This window comes from Fusarium vanettenii, assembly GCF_000151355.1.
Source record: "Fusarium vanettenii 77-13-4 chromosome 6 genomic scaffold NECHAsca_20_chr6_4_0, whole genome shotgun sequence".
Lineage (NCBI taxonomy): Eukaryota > Fungi > Ascomycota > Sordariomycetes > Hypocreales > Nectriaceae > Fusarium > Fusarium vanettenii.
In genome coordinates this window covers 718,672-736,945 of record NW_003315865.1, presented here as the reverse complement: position 1 = coordinate 736,945, position 18,274 = coordinate 718,672, and the positions used below count along the sequence as shown (strand labels likewise).

Here is an 18,274-nt window from a genome sequence, read left to right as displayed (position 1 = left end):
AGACGCTTGGGGCGGAAAAGTCAAGGATCTAGGTTGCCCCATTGAACAGCCCACTATGCCTCAAAGGATCGTAGGTGCTTCTCATCAATCTCCATCCCATCTTTGGCAGTCTTCAGTCCATCCGAATCTTTCAAGGCTAGAAGATATTTACCCTCAGAAGAGACCGAGGCTACTATGAACGGGCCTTCGGAGCGGGAGTTATCAGTCTGCTTGTACCAAACTTTGTCTCCCGTGATGAACTTGGGAGGCTATTGCCTGATATCAGCTCGCGATCATTGCCGTAATCTACACGCCTAATAACTCACATTCCGGTATTCCTGGATGTATGGTCTCGACTCATCATAGTCGATCGTGAACTCTGGGCTGACGCTTCTGCCACTGACTCTATTCCTTACTCATTAGTACGGGCTACCACGAGGTAGACGGCTTCAACACCAACATACCCGTTCTGGTCAGACGCCATGTTTACGTGTCAGCGATGAACGAGGAGATGGGAGCGAGATCCTCCAACTATCAGGACAGGGATAAACTGAGATGTAGCGACTGATTGGAGAACTGATATCCTGAGCGCCTAGTCCGACAGTTTTAATTTACCGTCGAGTGTGCGGAAAAGACAGGTACAGAGATATTGTCTGGCAGCCTGGTCTTGGTGCCCAATGTGCACATTGCAGGTAGCCCAATATTTTGCTCGGCCCGGCAGCCGGCAGCCCGATCCTGCTGACCACTTTCCACCCCGCGTCGAAGAGAGTGGCGTAGATATTAAGTACCGCGCTCTGGGCCCTTGATGTAGCACTAGATCATCTTGGATCTTTGTGTGGTAATACGAGTTCAAGAAGTTAATGAAGGAGACTTTGCTCCTTGTGATTGGCCATGATTGATAATGTAATATCTAGCGAAATAAAATTACATGATAATAAGAGAGGAATGAATGATGGTTGAAAAGTTCACTGAGGCATACCCGAAGTGAAAAGAGACGCAGTCTAAGTAGGCATGGTTTTATTATCCAAGCAGTGAGAACTAGTAAGAAAGAAAACTAGAGAAATAACAGGGAGAAGAATCTGCTGAATTTCAAGAGATTCTCAGCGATACAGACATTCTAATTAGCGTAGGTGAGCCACAGTGCCACTGAAGACCAAGGACAAAGCTAGATGCTGGTCTCAGCACAGGAATCACTTACATAGTCAAAGAGATAGTGCCTGCTCTAATTCTGTATGAATATGGAACGTCCACGCTGTCCAAGAGTCTCGTAACCTGTCTTCGATTTTGGTCGGCGACCCTCGTAGTAGAGGTCTAACCGCGGATAGGTACGCAAATGGCGCAGGCTGAGTGGTGACGAACACTTTGAAAATATCATCACAGCTGTGAATGCCACGGAGAATATTCTGTTCTGGGATCGTCATCCTCACTACTAGCTCGATCTGCTTTTCAGTGAGATCTTGCTCGCCCGTGACGGTGCTGTCAGAGAAAAGTCGCGTATTCTCGTTTGCTAGGAGGTTTTTAATTTCCCAGTCTTCTGAAAGATAAAGAATGTGCACAAACACCGGAGCCTTGCCGTTGTTGACAATAGACAGACAAACTTGTTCTTCGTTTTTCACGTTAATTATTTTGGTGTCTGGAAACGGAGTCTCCGACTCGTTGCATATCTTGACGTCGACGTTGGCTCGAAGTACCTCATTCTCTGTAGACGGCCTCATACTCACGATCTCGTGGTATCTGGAGAGGTATGCCAGAACACGAAGGATCTGAGGGCGTGTGGTTGGGGAATGAGCTGGCAGCAGCGAGAGCCCACCAAAGTCCACCCGTTGCCCCTGTCCATCTTCTATATCAAACCCACCCTGGCCGTTGATTTTGGCTTTGAAAGGTGCTGTGGCTTCTGTGAAGCTGGGTAGGAACACTGGGTTTTCTTGCAAGGATCTCCCCTGACTCGATCGTTTCGCTGTCCCATCTGTCGTAGTAGAAACCTGCTGGCACAGTTTCAACGGTCTGGCTACCCAGCCAGCATCGATCTTTGAGGTAGGGTTGATGGGGTTGACATTGGCTGTCACTCCGCCCACATCTTGGGCAGTTGCAAGCACATACGTGCTGTCCCAAATTTCGTCGGTGAAAGTACTCAGGGGAGTTAAAACTAGCTTGTCGTTCTCATGAACTCCCATTATCTCCCCTGCCTGGACCATGATCTTTCCGCTTTTGAAGACGACCAAGGGGAAGAAGGAATCGTCCGAGCCTTGCAAATGTCCAAAAAATGAAAAGTCGCCAGTCCCCTTTAGTTGAGGGGTCTGGTCAGACTTCATAGCTTTGAACCTGGCGCAGATGAACTGGAAGATGGCCATATGACTCATAGCCAGCGACTTTAGTCTGTCAAGAGATTTGAAGAGGGTGTAAGTAAGAGTTCCATAGACTTTCCCCTCCTCGAAGCGTAGGGCGCGCGTGGTTTGCGTTGGCCCGCACGCCGTAAGAATTGTGTAGCCCTTGGGATCCATGAGCCAATTTTCACGCGCCGAAGCACCTCGGACAGTTGCATCGCTGCATGTGCCACCTGAATGGGCATGGTCTTGAGATTTTTCGACATGCTCGGGGCCAGAGGCGCCGACAAAAGGAATGTATCGCTCTGGGTCTGGCAGCTTTCGGCGGGATATCTTACCCGAGTAGCAACAGTCGAGAGCCAAGAGGACTTTGACACCCTTCGTGACCATCTGGTTGAGAGAATTTGCCAATTCGTCGCCCGTGAGGCAATCCCGCAACCGTCCATTCTGGTCTTCGCATCCGAACAGTACAAAAGCCAGTGAACCTTGGGGCAAAACTGTGCCATGCCCGGAGAAGTGAACGAAGACATGGTCATCTTTGGTAGATTTCGATGTGATGCGGGCAAGATGATTTCTAACGTTCTGCAAGGTTGGTACTGTATCATCGCCCTCCGGTGGTTTGTGTGTGTTGGGATCCCGATGTGTCGGATTGCTCGCCGTTAATCTGGTAATCTCCAACATGTCGAGCCTCTTGTCCCGCTGGAGGGTTTTCAGATATGTCTCTAGTAAATCAACATCCCGAACACAGCTGTTCAGGGGTTTCTTGATGTAAAAGTCCACGCCGATTAGGAGGGCGAAATGCTTAGGATTCGACATGTTACCGCTGTCTGTGCTGGTCTGCAAATGGGTATCAGGGATAATGTGATGAATAAAGACCTGCTTAGAATTAGATGCAAGAGGTGAGGGGTATTCCACGTGATTTAGGTATCCATGAGACTTGACCTGCATGTCCGGTTGGGTTCTCAGCCTGACTTCTGCTCAACACTCTCGTCTCGAAATCTAGACGGCACCACCGAACCCACCGAACCACCCCTCAATCAAGCAATCCAACAAGATTCAGAATGGATGACCCTCTTATCAATGACGCGGATTATTCTTCCTGGTTGGAGACGATCATTGGAGAGTTAGGCCTCGTGCAATCCGATGCCTCGAAGTCGTCTTCAGACGCTGCCGAAGCTCTTTTTCTCGATCGCCTCGCCACAAACGCGGCAAGAAGAAGGCTCCGTCGGAACGATGAACTCGGGAATAAGCTTAATGATCAAGAGATTGATCTAAGACTTCATGCAGTGGATGTATCGCCGCTACTTGACCCCGAACTGGCATGGAGGCGGTTGTTGGCAGCGGATACTCTCCTAGAACGCTACGAGACGCGCAGTCGAGACATGCTGGATCTGGAACAGTTGATTTCTCTTCTGGAAAGTGCTAGCTCACTTATAGAGGAGGGGAATGAGCTTTTCCCGGATTACCTCGTGGTATACGGGCGCGCTCATCGGTGTCACTTCGATGTGACTCAAGACCCTTTAGAGCTTGGAAGGATCATCCAGACCCTCGCCTCATTCCTGCACGTGGTTGATGGGAACCCAATGCTGCTACAGGTCTATTCGAGTCTCTTGATGAATCAGTTCAAGTTTTCGGCAAGGCAGCAGGATCTCCATGCGGCCATTGAGCGGGCAGAGGCTGTTCGAAACCATGTCAATGCTGGGGTTGACACTCGGATATTCGCCCTTTCAAACCTAGCAGAGTGTCTCCCAGACTTGCCAGACTTTCAGATTGGTGATGGGGGCACGCATCTGGATCGTGCGGTGTCAAGGGGATTGGAGGCGAGGGAATTGGCTAAGCGGCCAGACCACCCCGTTGCAGATGTCGCCTTTGTATATGGAAGTCTCTCGTACGCGCACTATCGTCGTTATGTGCATTCAAGAAGACCTGCAGATTTACAACAGGCGCTTGAAAACGGAAAGAGAGCGGTGGAACTTTGTGGAGACGGCCATCCCGACAAGGCCCGATGGACAAACCACCTTGGACTGGTCTACATAGCCCACTTCCACCACCTGGCAGACAGATCCAGCCTGGAGAACGCCACCAGTTTATTCCAGGAGGCCATTGAACTCTCTTCGGAGCATGGGCAAATCCGTGGGCTAGCACTCAGCAACCTAGCAGATGCGTTGGCGTCCAGGTTCGACCTAACTGGGGAGACCGAAGCTCTGGATATTGCCGTCCTCAAGTACCGGGCCGCAGCCAAACAAATCAACCCGCACGTCGTCAAGTCGGCTAGCAACCTACAAAACCTTGGAAGTATCTTGATCACTGCGTACTACCGCCACTTGGCAAGCGAGTATCTGGATGAAGCTGTGGACGTCCTCAACCGAGCTCTGCAAAGATACCCCGTCGGTCATGTGGATATCGGATTTACTCACTCTTTGCTCTGCAAGGCACTAACCGACAAGCACAAACACGTGGAATCTGGTCGACAAGAAAACATTCAGAGTGCCATAGACCATGGAACGAAGTCGATACTACTGGCTGGGAAAAATGATCCACGCATGCATCTTTTTCTACAAACCCTTTCTGCGGCCTATCTAACCAAGTGGAAAGAGAACCGCGAAGAAAAAGCGGACTTGGAGAAAGCGATCGAGTTTTCAAGAAGATGCCTTCATGCGACACCGCAGGATTCTTCGGAGAGAGCAAGACTCCTCGGTTGGCTCAGCAGCCTGCTTGTTGAACAGCTATTTGACAACGATCCAGACGCCGATGGTTCTACCTTCACTGAACCCCTCAGTCTCTATACAGAAGCAGTAAATTTACCAAATGGCTCGCCGCTGATGCGAATACACGCGGCTCGAAAGGCGGTCAGAATCCTCACAAACCAGCACAGGTGGGAAGCGGCAAAACCAATCAGCTTGGCAGCCATGCAGCTGCTACCCCAAGTCTGCGGCAGATACCAGTCTTTGCAAGACCAGCAGCAGGTTGTTTCGCAAACTTCAGGCCTTGCATCCGAAGTTTGCTCCGTGTTGCTACAGCTGGGGGAACCCGATGAAGCCCTCACACAGCTCGAAGCAGGCAGAGCCATGATATTGGGTTTTTCCATGGACAACACTGATGAAGTATCGGAGCTACAAGAAACCGACAAGGGCCTTGCAAAGGAGTTTTTGGACATCAAGGCGAAGTTGCACATCCCATCCGATCTTCAAAGCTCCAGTCTTGGAGAGGTTAGGCTACAAGAAAGGAGGGCTGCTGAAGCAGACCTTGTCAACTGCCTCGAAAAGATCAGAAATCTTGATGGTCATCAAGACTTCCTTCGTGAGCCTCCTGTTGATCGCTTGAAATCGTGCACTAAGGAGGGCATCGTCGTCTTGGTGAACACCAGTTACTTGAGAAGTGACGCCATCATTCTCGTCGGCTCTCACACACTGGTTGTGCCGCTTCCAGGGCTCGAGCTGCAGAAGGTAGTGGATTTCCGCGTGCAGTTGATTTCAGGATTTTCCACTGTGGATTTTCCTGTGAAGCGAGCTATCCAGATCGTCTCGAAGAAGGTTCCCAAACAGGCGAGACAGCCCTCGCCAGGCCTTGCAGGCTGGCTGTGGGACAACTGTGTACAACCCGTCTTTGACGAGTTGAGGCGGTACGGCACCATGCCTAGTGATGGCAAACCGCCTCGGATTTGGTGGATAGGATCCGGTAGCGCCGCAGGATTTCCTTTCCACGCGGCTGCATCGGAGATTCAGCCTGACCAGGACGCATTATCTCTGTCAGTTTCATCGTACACACCATCCATCAAGGCCCTGCTGTATGCCAAGCACCGTTCTGACCGGTCTCGGGCGCTGAGGATGAAGACAGATCAGGAAGAACTGGAGTTGACCATCATCACAATGGAAACAACACCCGGGAATCACGCCCCCCTTCCAGCAGTGCGGAAGGAGAAGGAAGTCATTGCAGATCTCACCAATGGCAAATGGAAATGCACACACCTACCTCAGCCAACATCGAATCTCGCTTTACAGGCCGTTGCCATGAGTGACATTGTCCACTTCGCTTGTCATGGTGTGGCAGATAGGGGCGACCCGTCACAGAGTCATCTTGTCCTCGAGAAGCCCACCAAAGATGGCAGCACCAAGGAAGCTGATGAACTCACGGTTCCCCAGCTTCTCGCCCTAAACAATCTCCAAAAACCCTGGATAGCGTTCCTCTCTGCCTGCACCACAGCTTCCATGGGGACCTTTCGCCTCGGGGACGAGGGCTTACATATGTCTGGGGCCTTGCAGATTGCTGGATTCTCTCATGTCATTGGATCCTTGTGGCCGGTGGAAGACGAGGTCGGCGTCGAAATTGCTCGTGCCTTTTACGAGAATCTGATTGGCGTTACACCCGATTCTGTTGATGATGAAATCGTGGCTTTCGCCCTGAGGGAGGCAGTGATCAAGGTCCGACAACATTATCCATGTTCTTGGACTAAATGGGCGGCTTATATTCACTCAGGAGCTTGAGCCGGAATGGGTTAACTCCTTCTCTTCCTCGTTTCCTTTTCTTTCGATGGCAAGGCGGGGGTTTCTTTTTTGATAACGACATTATTGAGACCATGGAAGATTGTAAACTAAACCATCACACAGATCGAATTCAATAGGAAGTGTTTCATCTAACAAATCTGTGCCTGGAGCCGCCTGTTGATATGGTGCACAGGGAGGCAATGAACGAAATTCCCCAGTACACCTCCTCTGATTACATCCTCCTAATACTCCGTGTCTGCTGCAAAAAAGTGGCCATGCCGGCTCCACGGATGGCAGCAAGACTCCGTAAGAAGCTCTGTTTCCACATTCTTCGGAGATTTCCATAATTTGTTCGTATACACCCAAGTTTGGTTGGCCCGTGATACGAAGCCCTTGTTCGCTTGGGATGTTTAGTGGCTTAGCATATCCAGGCACGACATGGGTTGTTGCTGGGATGGAGCATGATCGGCATTTGGAAAGGTTCCTTATTACTGTATCTGGATGCGTATGGCCGTGCTTGAAAATGTCACGATCGGCCAAGCGGTCAAGGCAAAAGCTGCGTAGAGCTGTATCGGAGAAATACAACGTGAAATGAGTTAATTAAGGGACGGACATCGGGAGATGGAAGTTGTCCGAGGGGTATGGTGAGCCCAACATATATAGACCTAGGACCTCCGCAAAGAAAATATCCTCATAGTCAGTCTATCCTGTTATCCCCGATCTCAACCTGCCCTCAAATCAGATTTGCAAAAATGGCTCCTCTCCTTAAGAGCATGTTGCTGCTCTCAGCTTTGAGTATAGTCACGGTAGATGGCACTCGGAAATCTTGGTCACAAACATTCTAACAGACTTGACAGGCAGAACAAATTAAATCCACTCAACCACTCCGAGGCGAGGCTTATGTCGGCCGTCCGGCTGTGCGGCACGCCATGAGACAAAAGACACGATATGAACCAGGCTCCCTAAGTGTTCACAGAGACTCTGGCAACACGCGCTCTGAGGACTTTGAAGCCCCTCTGGGAGTCAATCCTAAGGTCGAGGCGATCAAGATGGCACCTCCTTTCAACATGTTCTGGGACGAGGAGGGTCGAGTCTTGGCCGCCAATCAGTGTCGAGAAAACACCACTTGCATCGTCTCTCTTGACCCGGATACTTATGAGATCGAAGCAACCTATCCGGAGCCTGACCAGCCATCAGACCTATCCCAGACCCTGATGGTGTATATGCAACTGCTTGACGGCCATGTTACCACTTCAACGGCCAACCGCCATATTCTTGAGTTGGAGATTGTTGGTAAGGGAGCCAAGACGACTTTCGTCACCAAGCGTGATATCGATCTGTCCAACGTGACGTCGGCAAACGAACTCATTCTCAGCACCTCTTATGACTCGGATGGAAACCTATGGTTCACTACAGGAGGCTTTGCTGGCGCCGGCTTTCCTGCTGGCGACACGGCAACCCTTGGATATGTGGAACCAGGCGGCAAAGTGCACACCTTGAAGCTGCCAGACAAGATGATTGAAAACTCATTTGCCATCAGTGGGACGGATGTTTACCTGCTTACTGGACCAGCCGGGTCTGCTGACCATGCCGATGCATCCGGTTCCTTTTTATACATGCAGCCGAGTCCCGAAGGAGTCAAGGTCATCGCAGAGCTGCTATACGAAGCTGGAGATGGTATAAAGAAGGGCAGCATATCCCGAGGTGCTGGCTCTACTCCTTCACTTCTTGGTCACAAATACGTGGCCTTTACCGACAATGCGAACGACCAAGTCAACGTCATCGTCTACCCACAAGGCTCGGCTCTCACCAACAACACCAAACCACTCTGCACCGTCCCCCTCTTCGAGAAAGGCTCCAGCAGCAACGAGAACGCTGGAGTCAACCATTGGGATGGCAAGTCAACCTACAGCATGGTCTTTAGCAACTTCTACAACGGCCCCCCTCTCGCGCAGCTGCGGGACGCCCCGTTTGGAGATGGAACGGACTCAGACCCTGAGATCCTCAACGGGCCCTTTAATGATCTCAGTGCTGTGGGTCCTGGGCTTACTCGGGTTGATTTCGATGAGAGGACGGGCAAGTGCACTACCCGCTGGTACAACAAGAGCATTCGAACCACCATCACCCCCATCATGTCTACCAAGACAGGTCTCCTCTACATGCCTACTCAGGACTATAAACTGGCACAGAAAGGGAGCTACGTATATTACGTGAGCGCTCTTGATTTTGAGACGGGCAAAGAGGTATGGAAAGTTCGAACTGGTGCTGGCGGCGTTTTCAGCAATCACTTTCAGACGCCCGTGCTCACAAAGGATGGAGGTGTTGGCCACTATGTTATTGGCGGCTTTGTTAAGGTCAAGGATGGCAAAAAGCCCAAAGGTACAGGCCATTAGGGACAGTGGCTGGAGATAACTCTATTCAACACGTTGGTATGATCTTCAGAAACAAGACGTCCCATGCTGGGTGGCTGTATTTACTATTCTATTCATCATGGTGTCCTTTCGTTAGGGGGGACATGGGCACGGTTAATGTAGATAGCATAAAAGTTTCAAGTATATAGTACCCCCTATGGGAAGATCACAATATCTTTAGAAATCTCGGCATGTTTTGTGGCCCGAGGTCTATAGTTACATCTACCATATAACGTTATGTGGGAACTTTTGCCCGGAGAGACGAACTCCGGTCTCAACGAGCATTGGACCGGAAGTCGGCAACGGATTTCAAATGCCCGTGGTCCACATTAGAACCCCGAAACAACACGGAGCATATGTAGGTCTCAGTAACCCTGCCATCTATCAAGTGCCGTGACTCGTAAATTGCCGAAATGTCAAGCAAGGCGCAGATCACCTCTATTTATGGTCTGAAAATCGGCCTCCCGGGCTTAAACAAACCGAATAGTCCGCGGACTACAGAAACCTCCATGGACAATTGTATCAAGGGCTTCTTTTGAGAGATATTTGGAGAAGGATCTGCAAGTGCCGTTTAGATATAAGAAGGGAGCGTAATTTCGTTACTCATCCTTCCTCTGTATCAATATTCAGACTTTGAAACACCGTTGCAATGGCCGTTCTGTCTGTGTTTTCTTCACAGCTGGCCAGTTTTACAGCCGTTGCTGTGGCCCTGTCACTCACTGTAAGGACGTCTTCCGAATCATGGATATTCTTGCTGATAGTAATCCCATTAGGTTGTGCTTTATTTGTCCCTACGTGGCGCCTACTATGCATTCTTCCACCCCCTTGCAAAGGTCCCAGGCCCAAAACTCTACGCTGCTTCTTCGTTACCATACTATCTCCATCTACTCCGTGGCGACTGGCATCAGAGTCTGAAAGAGATGCATGACCGCTATGGGCCTGTCGTTAGATTTGCCCCTGCAGACATCTCCTTCATCACCGCCACCGCCCTGAAGCAAATTTACGGACACAAGTCTAGCTTGGACGCGACCTTTGTCAAGGACCCCCCTTTCTATCACAGAGGCATGAAAGATCCCACCATCATAAACGCCAATCATGAGGACCACAAGCGTTTCCGACGACTCTTATCACATGCCTTTTCAGAAAAGGCACTTCGCAGTCAGGAAGACATTCTGAAGCTATACATTGACAAATTCATCAACCGGCTCGCGCAGAAAGCACACGATGGAGTGGCTGTCGACCTTGTTTCCTGGTATAATTTTGCGACCTTTGATCTGATTGGGGATCTCTCCTTTGGTGAACCCTTTGGTTGTCTTGATAGTGGTGGCTATCACCCTTGGGTCCGTCTCGTCTTCCAACACGTCAAAGCGATTCCCTACAGACAAATTGCCCAATATCTCAATATGGGCTTCCTCGTCCCTTACCTTACGCCAAAACGCCTAGTCAAGGCCTCTAAGCAGCACCTTCAACTGAGCCGTGAAACAGCCATGAAAAGGGTCGCAACCACCACCGACAGAGCAGACTTTATTTCCTACATCCTCCGCCACAATGACGAAAAGGGAATGTCGGATGGTGAGATCGCTGCTAATTCGCACATTTTGATTCTTGCCGGAAGCGAAACAACTGCTACTCTGCTCAGTGGTGTTACATTCCAGCTTCTCAAGAACAAGGCGAAACTTGACAAACTGATCTCCGAGATCCGGTCCAGTTTTGATGCTGAAGATGAAATTACGCTGGAGCGTGTTAATCAACTGAGTTACCTTCTGGCTGTCCTCAACGAAGGACTTCGCATCTGTGCGACGCCTACCTTGATGAGTATCATTATTTCTAACTCTTCACAGATCCCCCCGTGCCAACCGGTCTACCAAGGCTTGTTCCTTCAGGAGGTGAGATTATGGAGCGGTTTTGGATACCCGAAAAGGCAAGTCCCTGCAAACGATATCGCCATACATTTGTTAATCTTTGAGCCTTAGACACGAGTATCGGTGCCTCACTGGGCAGCGTTCCACAGCGAGTCCAACTTTCGTGATGCTGACAACTTTGTTCCGGAGCGCTGGCTTGGTGACATTTCCTACACCAATGACTCCAAAGACGTGCTTCAGCCGTTTTCTACAGGCCCCAGGAACTGTATTGGAAAGAAGTAAGTCGACCCGCTCGTTACAGCAATGGCTCCGGATGCTGATCTGAATAACCAGCCTGGCTTACGCTGAAATGCGCCTTATTCTTGCTCGACTGCTTTGGAAGTTTGATCTCGAGATACTTGAAGATAGCAAGGATTGGGATAGCCAGAAATCCTTCTTGCTCTGGGAGAAGGGTGCTCTGCTTGTTCGATTGACCGAGGTCATCCGCGATTGAGGAAGAGGCTGTGCACAGGGAGAGCTCTAGATATCACCTTGTGTCAAGCAAGCGAATCATTATTCAGATACACAGTGAGGGACATAGCTATGAGACATGCATTGAGGCCACCCAAATTCCAAGTCGGTGTGTTTTCTGATTAGGCTTTCATCCCCGGATGTTTCAATGAATGTGTTTGACAGGGAGGGCGACCTGCTGCTCGGCATTGACATATTTTACAAAGGCGTTCAGCTACATCGTCATCTTATTCATCATCGTGGCTAATGGTACGCGTTTATCTAACTTAATATGCAGTATACATTGGTAAATAAAAGCGCTGACCAAGTACGTGTGGGTAAAGAGTTGGTTTTACTAGGTACGTCACCATGTAGAATATCCATGTCCATCCAAAGTTCCTAAGCTTCAGGCTTCCTCCCGTAAATTGCACGGCTAGTCGATCGTCAGCATACTGAGAAAACAAGACGGGAAAGGGGAGAGTACATGGACCAGTAGGCGTGGATTCTCGGATTGTTCAAATCCTTCCTAGCCTCGACGAGGAAAACACTAACTTCCTCAGGAGTCCAGCCAAGGCACCTCGTAAACAAGGCCATGGAAAGACCCTCGAGAAGATCGTCTGTGTTGAACTTGCTCCACTCTCCAAGTTCCTTGAACCTCTTCTCCTTAGGCCAGCGATTTATCGGCCATTTGAATGGAACTTCCTTGATGTCAACGAACCCAACCTCGGCCATGAGGTTCTTCAGTTGGTCGATCTCCAGGAAAGGAGTTCCGTGCTCTTTAGCAGCTTTATCTAGAAGAACATTCCATTTGCGGAGAGCGTGGTCTTCGGTAAGAGTGTTGTCGTCTGACTTCATGAATGCATCGACGTCTTGGAACTCGGCATAACCACCCGGTGCAAGGTTTCTAGTTATTGAAATTAGTGGTTGCTGAATTGTCAGCCAAATCGTAGGATGACTTGCTCATAAATCTTGCGCAGATACTCTGGCCAGTTCTTGACAGAGACGTTCATCATTCGGCTGTGAATGTAGTCAAAAGGCTGATGATAAGTCCACTCTTCGTCGATGTCGTCAATCTCAAACTTGACATTCGGGGGAACACTGCTCAAGTTTAAGTTTTCATTCATCTTTCACGTGCGAACTCATCTCATACAATTCCGGTTGGGTAGGGGACAGATCGATGCCTATGACCTGCGCAGGATGTTACTCTTGGTCGCTTCTTGAGATGGTCGCTCTCGCCTCAGTCTCGGGATGCTCGTCAGCATAGTCAATTGCCCAGATGCCTGTCCCAGTACCCAAGTCGAGAACCCGGCCGGTCTTGAATTCGGGAAGGTTCGGCGGAGAGAGACCAAGTTTGTTGTCAAAGGTCAGGAGGAACAGATTGTGCTGCAAGTCTGAGAACACATGTGAGGATCCCGGACTTTGGAGTGAGGTCTCATATTACCTAGTCTGTTGTTTTCTGTTTCATCATTGGGCATATAGTATTCTAGAGCGTGTGAGATGGCTCCGACGTTGGGAACAAATATGTGCAACTTACTTCCGTCCTTGTATGCGTGGTATGTTCGCCCATTCTCCGATCGATAATTCAAAATCGAGCTGCTCACGCTCGCAGTTGATGATGAAACGTCCTATGCCGTCGTTTTTATCAGCAAGTGTGCTCCTTCACAGCACGTCAGAGTAGGTAGGCAAGATGCCATCCATGCTTACATCACCAATTGACGAGTCAAGATCGTCGTCAACCTCGATTGAGGGTCAGTTCATGTTTGTATCGTTCTAGAGAAGTGGTTCTACATCAACGAGAATGACAGGGCCTGCATCGGAGGTGGCCATCTTGTCAAGCATGGAATGGCCTCTGATGGGCAGTGAGTTCCTTGGTCGCGAAGTGAACGTTGAGGTTGGAGGATTATGCTTCAAGGATGGACCAGCGGTCAATTTTATCATTTAATACCGCTGACCCCCCTTGTCTGTCACTTCAAGCAGGGGCCAATAATGCTTGGATTAGGTGTGGTGTTGTTCTCTCTCCTCTCATCAGCAGCATGTGCTCCACCAACAACCAACAGCAACTTGTTGACTCTCTGGGATCAATCAGGCGTTTGGAGAGTGGCTACGGCTTCTCATTGGTGGAGGTTGCACTTGAATAACGAACGACAAGCATAACAGCGGAAAACTGGCCTGCTTCCGGAGTATCCGTCCGTATATGTATGTACTCGCGTCAGACACGTCACATCATGGGGGAAATGTTGCAGGCATGCAGCGGAACCGGGGTCTACTTCCGGACAGTGGACCGGCTTTATTTGGAGTATTTATTAATGCCGACCACCGTGATATAACTTTAACACCTTCATAGCAACATGGGTTTGATGTGGTAAAAGTATTTCATGCTCATCCCTCTGTTACGCAACTCACCTCATGATTCAGCTATTCAAGACAGTCACTTAATGTTCGAACCTTGTGCCGCGTAAGAATGCGGGACTGGCTACTAGCAACATTCTAAATCATGGATCGTCTTTCCACCAACTTCCAATACCTAGGTGCCAGCGCTGTACGGATTCTCTTACCCCAGATAATCATCGGGACAAAGAGCAACCCAATTGCAAAAGCAATGCAGCCACTGAGGATATGCATATTGGTCAAGCCCATGGTTTTCATCCATGGAACTAAAGCGAACGGCACTGCAACCGAGACGGCATTCCGGAGAAAGGCCACACCGATGAACGCTTCTGCCGTGAGCTGCATGATTTTGCATGTGAGCCATGTTCTCGTCATATCGATGCAAGAGGACTTACCTCACGATATGTATCGACGATGAGAGTAAAAGTGATGTCCCCGTTTGCTCCAAGTCCAAAAGCAAAGAATGCGCCTCCAATGGATGGGTATATCCAGTGCATTCCCTAGGCAGGTGTCAGCATACTTGGATTCTCTCTTGAAATTGACTCACTCTGTCAGCGGTAACGCCAAACATGATTATACCACCAGCCATGACGACAGTTGGGACAACAAGAGGGTAAAGCCTCATCTCAGGCTCAAAGACGCCACCATTTCGATGCGCGAGTCGCACAATGACCCAGTCAGACAAAGGTCCCCCGTAGATACTACCAAAGATGTTGCCGACAAAGGGGCCCAATGTCATGCATCCGATGCCAAGCGTTGTAAAGTTGTACGGCGGCTGCGGAAAGATGATGGAGACAACAGACATGTAAAGAACAAGCCAGCACACGCCAGATGCGAACTGCAGGGCCGTAAAGAAAACATGAGGAAGAGTGATGACGTGAAGCGGAATAATAAAAAGATGCGGAAAAGACTCTGGAGTAGGTGTGATGAAACGAAGGCGCTGCCGCCATGTGTTGACTGGGATTGTAGAGTCGATGCGCGTCACAGTGGTCATAGTAGCATATCCGTCTACTTTGAGATCCTCTTTGTCATGTTGGTGTGATTGATTCGAAGATGTGGCAACCAAAGATGTAGAAACATTAGTTTGGCCAACCAAGACGGGAACAAACTTGGTCTCTTCAAATAAAAAGAGAAATGCCACAAATAGAGCTGTCATGGAAATGGAGAGTGCGTAGTAAGACCAACGCCAGCCTTGTTCTGCCGCCTGAGAGCCAGCAGCGAGAGGTGTCAGAAAAGAGCCTACCATGACGGCGGTAAAGTAGACAGCGTTGGCTGAGCCACGCTGGTGGACAAAGAATAGATCGGCAATCTAACCAAGAGTTAGGGAGGCACCTGACGAATCAAGTGGTGACACCTACAGTCATTTGAACGGATGTCTCATTGATGGCTCCAGCCAGGCCGGTGATTATCGAAGTTAGAATCAGCTCGGTGTAGGAAGAAATAGAGGATGTCCACCACGATACAGCGGCTAGAGCTGCCGTTGAGAAAACATAAGTCGATCGGCGACCATACTTGATTGTAAGCGGGATGAAAAAGATGCAGCCCATGGCCAGTCCAGCCAGTTGGGCTGATTGGGCGTGGGTAAGCTGGGTGATTGTAACCCCCAGGTCGACGGTCATCTGCTGCCAAAATACAGTCTGGATGGACAGATTGGTAAAGGCGGCGACGGTCACGGCGATGGTGAGGCCATAATTGAAGCACTTTCTCCAAGTGCTCCAGTTCTAGTCAAGTCAATGAGCGTACATGGTTGATGTTTACAGTTTATCAGTAGAGGCTCACTAGTGGTTCATTTGGGTCGGATGATGGAGTTGGAGAGAGCATAAAGGTTGAGACACCGGTAGACTCTTCCGGCTCTGGATAATGAACTCAGTATAGGAAGGCAGTGGTAGCATGGGACCCTTACGCAGCACCAACCGGACCGTGCCGGGAGGGGTAGCAGCTCTTGTTGTCATGATAAGAGAGCTAGTGGAACTTTTACGAAAAGGCGAGACTGTTGTTGTTTTTCGTGGAGCTTGATCCAAACCCAGAGGTTGGGTGCTGCCCTGTTTATAGATTAGTATCTGAGACCAAAAGCAAGGCCTTTCGAGTATGTGCACACATGCTCTTTAATTTGTATGCAAGGAGGGGCCTTAACTAGCCCTTTTACAGACCCGAGGTCTCGGACGTGTGAAGATAAGCTGGTCAACAATTGAAGTTGTCTCGACCCACGGTCGCAAACTCAGGGGTTGACGCAGCCACGTTGATACTGCAGCTGCATGTCGACAACAATACCGATTCTGGGGAAGAAACAAAAGTATCATCAACCTATACCCGATTAGCTCGACTCCATTTCCTGTCAAACCCCTACCTCACCTTTCTCTTCTAGGGGATCTTCCTCAAGGTTCCAGATTCTTGATAACCAAGCCACCCTGTCAGGTGGTGATAAGCCCCATGGCACCAGACCTAAAGCAGAAGCTGGATGCGCCCCCGGCTCCATCTTCCTCTTTCGTCTATAAACTCCACGGATCTCCGGGAACGACGCGTCGTTGGCGGCTCCATCCTCTCGATCCAAACATTCCCCTCCCCCCACCCCCCAGACCAAGGCGACCGAATCTCGCCTACTGTACCCTCCCTTGCCCCCCCCCCTTCTTCCCCAGAGGAAATGATGGCCCGTTCCCGCGGGGGATGTCTCAACTGTAAACGGCGAAAAAGGAAATGCGACGAGACGCGCCCAGGCTGCCAGGCTTGCGAGAAGCGGGGGATCATCTGCGAGGGCTATGCCACGCCCTTGCGTTGGGCGAATGGCATCGCCTCGAGGGGCCGGTTCGCAGGCGCGTCGGCCCCGGAACCTTTCGTCGGAGGAGCTAGCAAGGCTCCGGCAGATGATGGAGACAGTGCCGGGCAGTCTTCCCCAAACTCGACCTCTACCCCTGGCCACGCCGGCTCCGTCGCCGCTCTCTCTGACCTATCACCGACCTCGACCTCGACCGTATCCGATACGCAGGAGCAGGTGTTCAAGAAGTGTTGGACCTCCCCCTCTACCCCCCGAGGTAAATGCTTGCTAAGGTTTGGCTAGTTCTACATTCTGGACTACATCGGCTGTACACCACGGAGCAGCACTGCTGGATCCAACCCTTCTTTGAAGAGATGGGAAGGCAGAGCCCTGCTCTGGTCGTCATCTCGGTTGCTATCCAGGGCTACCTTGATGACCGCGCCCGGGGCCTGTCGGTGGCATCCATGGAACGGGTCGGCCTGGCCCTGCAAACCTTCCGACAAGAGCTCTCCGACCGTCATGAGAAGATGCATACCGCCACTGTCTGTGCTGGTCTGTTGGTCTGTACCATTTGTGTAGGTCCCCAGCGTTTGCCCATACTTCCTTGCTCTCCCGCCTATATCACGTCCTACAATTCGCATCTTGGCTGACAGCGATATCTATGCAGCTTTTCCAAGCCCACCCATGGACCATGTACATCGATCTAATGGTGAACGTCTACGAACTACGACATAAGCTGACCGTCCCCGGTCTAATACCGATAGAAGACTTGGGCACACGTCATGTCTTGGAGGTGATGGGTATAATGGATCTCCCATCGATGGCTATTGGCCGATCGGGCCAATCCGTGGGAGTGTGGAAGCTCCTCCGCAAGCTTCAAGACACCCGAAAGGAGGGGAGAGTCGATGGGATCGAGGTCGCAACAGGCATGCCCATGTCTCTGCTGGACATATTCGCGAGTATCCTCGACAATGACGTCGAATATACCGAGAATAGGCTTTGGACCTGGCCAGGGCAGCTTGGCGAGTATCTACAGTGTCATCTGTGGGACTGTTGGAGGTTCTCGGCTATTCTCGAAGTCCGGCGTCGATACAGGCTAGAACGGAAGCAAAAGGGAGTCGAGGTCAACAACGATCAAGGCTCTGCAGCGGTTCCCAACACAGAACTGATCCTCTGCCGACTCATGTCATCAATGGACGCCCTACACCGAGCATTCGAGTTGCCACAGAACCAACATCTCCTGGTTCACAACGGACTAATGTACCCTCTTGTCACTGTCAGCCTCGAGGTGCCCCTTCTACAAGACCATCCAGACTGGAAGCACACTCTCGATAGTGTGCGAGCCACGTTTCAAGAGAGGGATACTTTTAACCTGATCAACGTGATATTCGATCTTTTAGACGAAGCGTGGCAGACTGGTACTTCGACTTTTGACATTGAAGAGGCGGCACGTCAGCGGGGAGTTGAGATTGCTCTTTTCTAGGGAATTTGGGACCAAGATATTATATAGGGGCGTTTTTGAAGGGAAATTGCATGGACTTTGGGATACCATATATGGCTTGGGACTCGTTCGTTTATCTAGGAC

At 50.3% G+C, this 18,274-nt stretch overlaps 7 protein-coding genes across 7 annotated transcripts; 4 read left to right on the top strand and 3 right to left on the bottom strand.

Annotated features, from left to right (window-relative positions):
- Positions 1 to 1,181: 1,181 nt before the first annotated feature.
- On the bottom strand, positions 1,182 to 2,839 carry NECHADRAFT_81607 (uncharacterized protein; the record flags this gene model as incomplete). The annotated part of the gene is made up of 2 exons (XM_003044687.1): positions 1,182 to 2,636; positions 2,789 to 2,839. The coding sequence occupies 2 exons, from the start codon at positions 2,837 to 2,839 to the stop codon at positions 1,182 to 1,184; spliced, it is 1,506 nt and encodes a 501-aa protein (XP_003044733.1).
- Positions 2,840 to 3,364: 525 nt separating this feature from the next.
- NECHADRAFT_81606 (uncharacterized protein) lies at positions 3,365 to 6,787 on the top strand (the record flags this gene model as incomplete). Its single annotated transcript, XM_003045101.1, has 1 exon — positions 3,365 to 6,787. The coding sequence occupies one exon, from the start codon at positions 3,365 to 3,367 to the stop codon at positions 6,785 to 6,787; it is 3,423 nt and encodes a 1,140-aa protein (XP_003045147.1).
- Positions 6,788 to 7,539: 752 nt separating this feature from the next.
- NECHADRAFT_81605 (uncharacterized protein) lies at positions 7,540 to 9,180 on the top strand (the record flags this gene model as incomplete). The annotated part of the gene is made up of 2 exons (XM_003045100.1): positions 7,540 to 7,593; positions 7,645 to 9,180. 2 exons carry the CDS (start codon positions 7,540 to 7,542, stop codon positions 9,178 to 9,180), a joined length of 1,590 nt encoding a protein of 529 aa, XP_003045146.1.
- A 667-nt stretch (positions 9,181 to 9,847) lies between these two features.
- On the top strand, positions 9,848 to 11,553 carry NECHADRAFT_94380 (uncharacterized protein; the record flags this gene model as incomplete). Its single annotated transcript, XM_003045099.1, has 6 exons — positions 9,848 to 9,919; positions 9,972 to 10,762; positions 10,814 to 10,992; positions 11,040 to 11,152; positions 11,214 to 11,338; positions 11,394 to 11,553. The coding sequence occupies 6 exons, from the start codon at positions 9,848 to 9,850 to the stop codon at positions 11,551 to 11,553; spliced, it is 1,440 nt and encodes a 479-aa protein (XP_003045145.1).
- Positions 11,554 to 11,948: 395 nt separating this feature from the next.
- NECHADRAFT_94379 (uncharacterized protein) lies at positions 11,949 to 13,247 on the bottom strand (the record flags this gene model as incomplete). The annotated part of the gene is made up of 7 exons (XM_003044686.1): positions 11,949 to 11,982; positions 12,034 to 12,453; positions 12,531 to 12,647; positions 12,754 to 12,940; positions 12,991 to 13,032; positions 13,084 to 13,174; positions 13,218 to 13,247. The coding sequence occupies 7 exons, from the start codon at positions 13,245 to 13,247 to the stop codon at positions 11,949 to 11,951; spliced, it is 921 nt and encodes a 306-aa protein (XP_003044732.1).
- A 789-nt stretch (positions 13,248 to 14,036) lies between these two features.
- NECHADRAFT_94378 (uncharacterized protein) lies at positions 14,037 to 15,889 on the bottom strand (the record flags this gene model as incomplete). Its single annotated transcript, XM_003044685.1, has 6 exons — positions 14,037 to 14,276; positions 14,333 to 14,437; positions 14,485 to 15,246; positions 15,296 to 15,658; positions 15,717 to 15,781; positions 15,835 to 15,889. The coding sequence occupies 6 exons, from the start codon at positions 15,887 to 15,889 to the stop codon at positions 14,037 to 14,039; spliced, it is 1,590 nt and encodes a 529-aa protein (XP_003044731.1).
- Positions 15,890 to 16,581: 692 nt separating this feature from the next.
- Positions 16,582 to 18,172, top strand: NECHADRAFT_43519 (uncharacterized protein; the record flags this gene model as incomplete). Its single annotated transcript, XM_003045098.1, has 3 exons — positions 16,582 to 16,966; positions 16,993 to 17,264; positions 17,357 to 18,172. The coding sequence occupies 3 exons, from the start codon at positions 16,582 to 16,584 to the stop codon at positions 18,170 to 18,172; spliced, it is 1,473 nt and encodes a 490-aa protein (XP_003045144.1).
- Between the last annotated feature and the right edge of the window lie 102 nt (positions 18,173 to 18,274).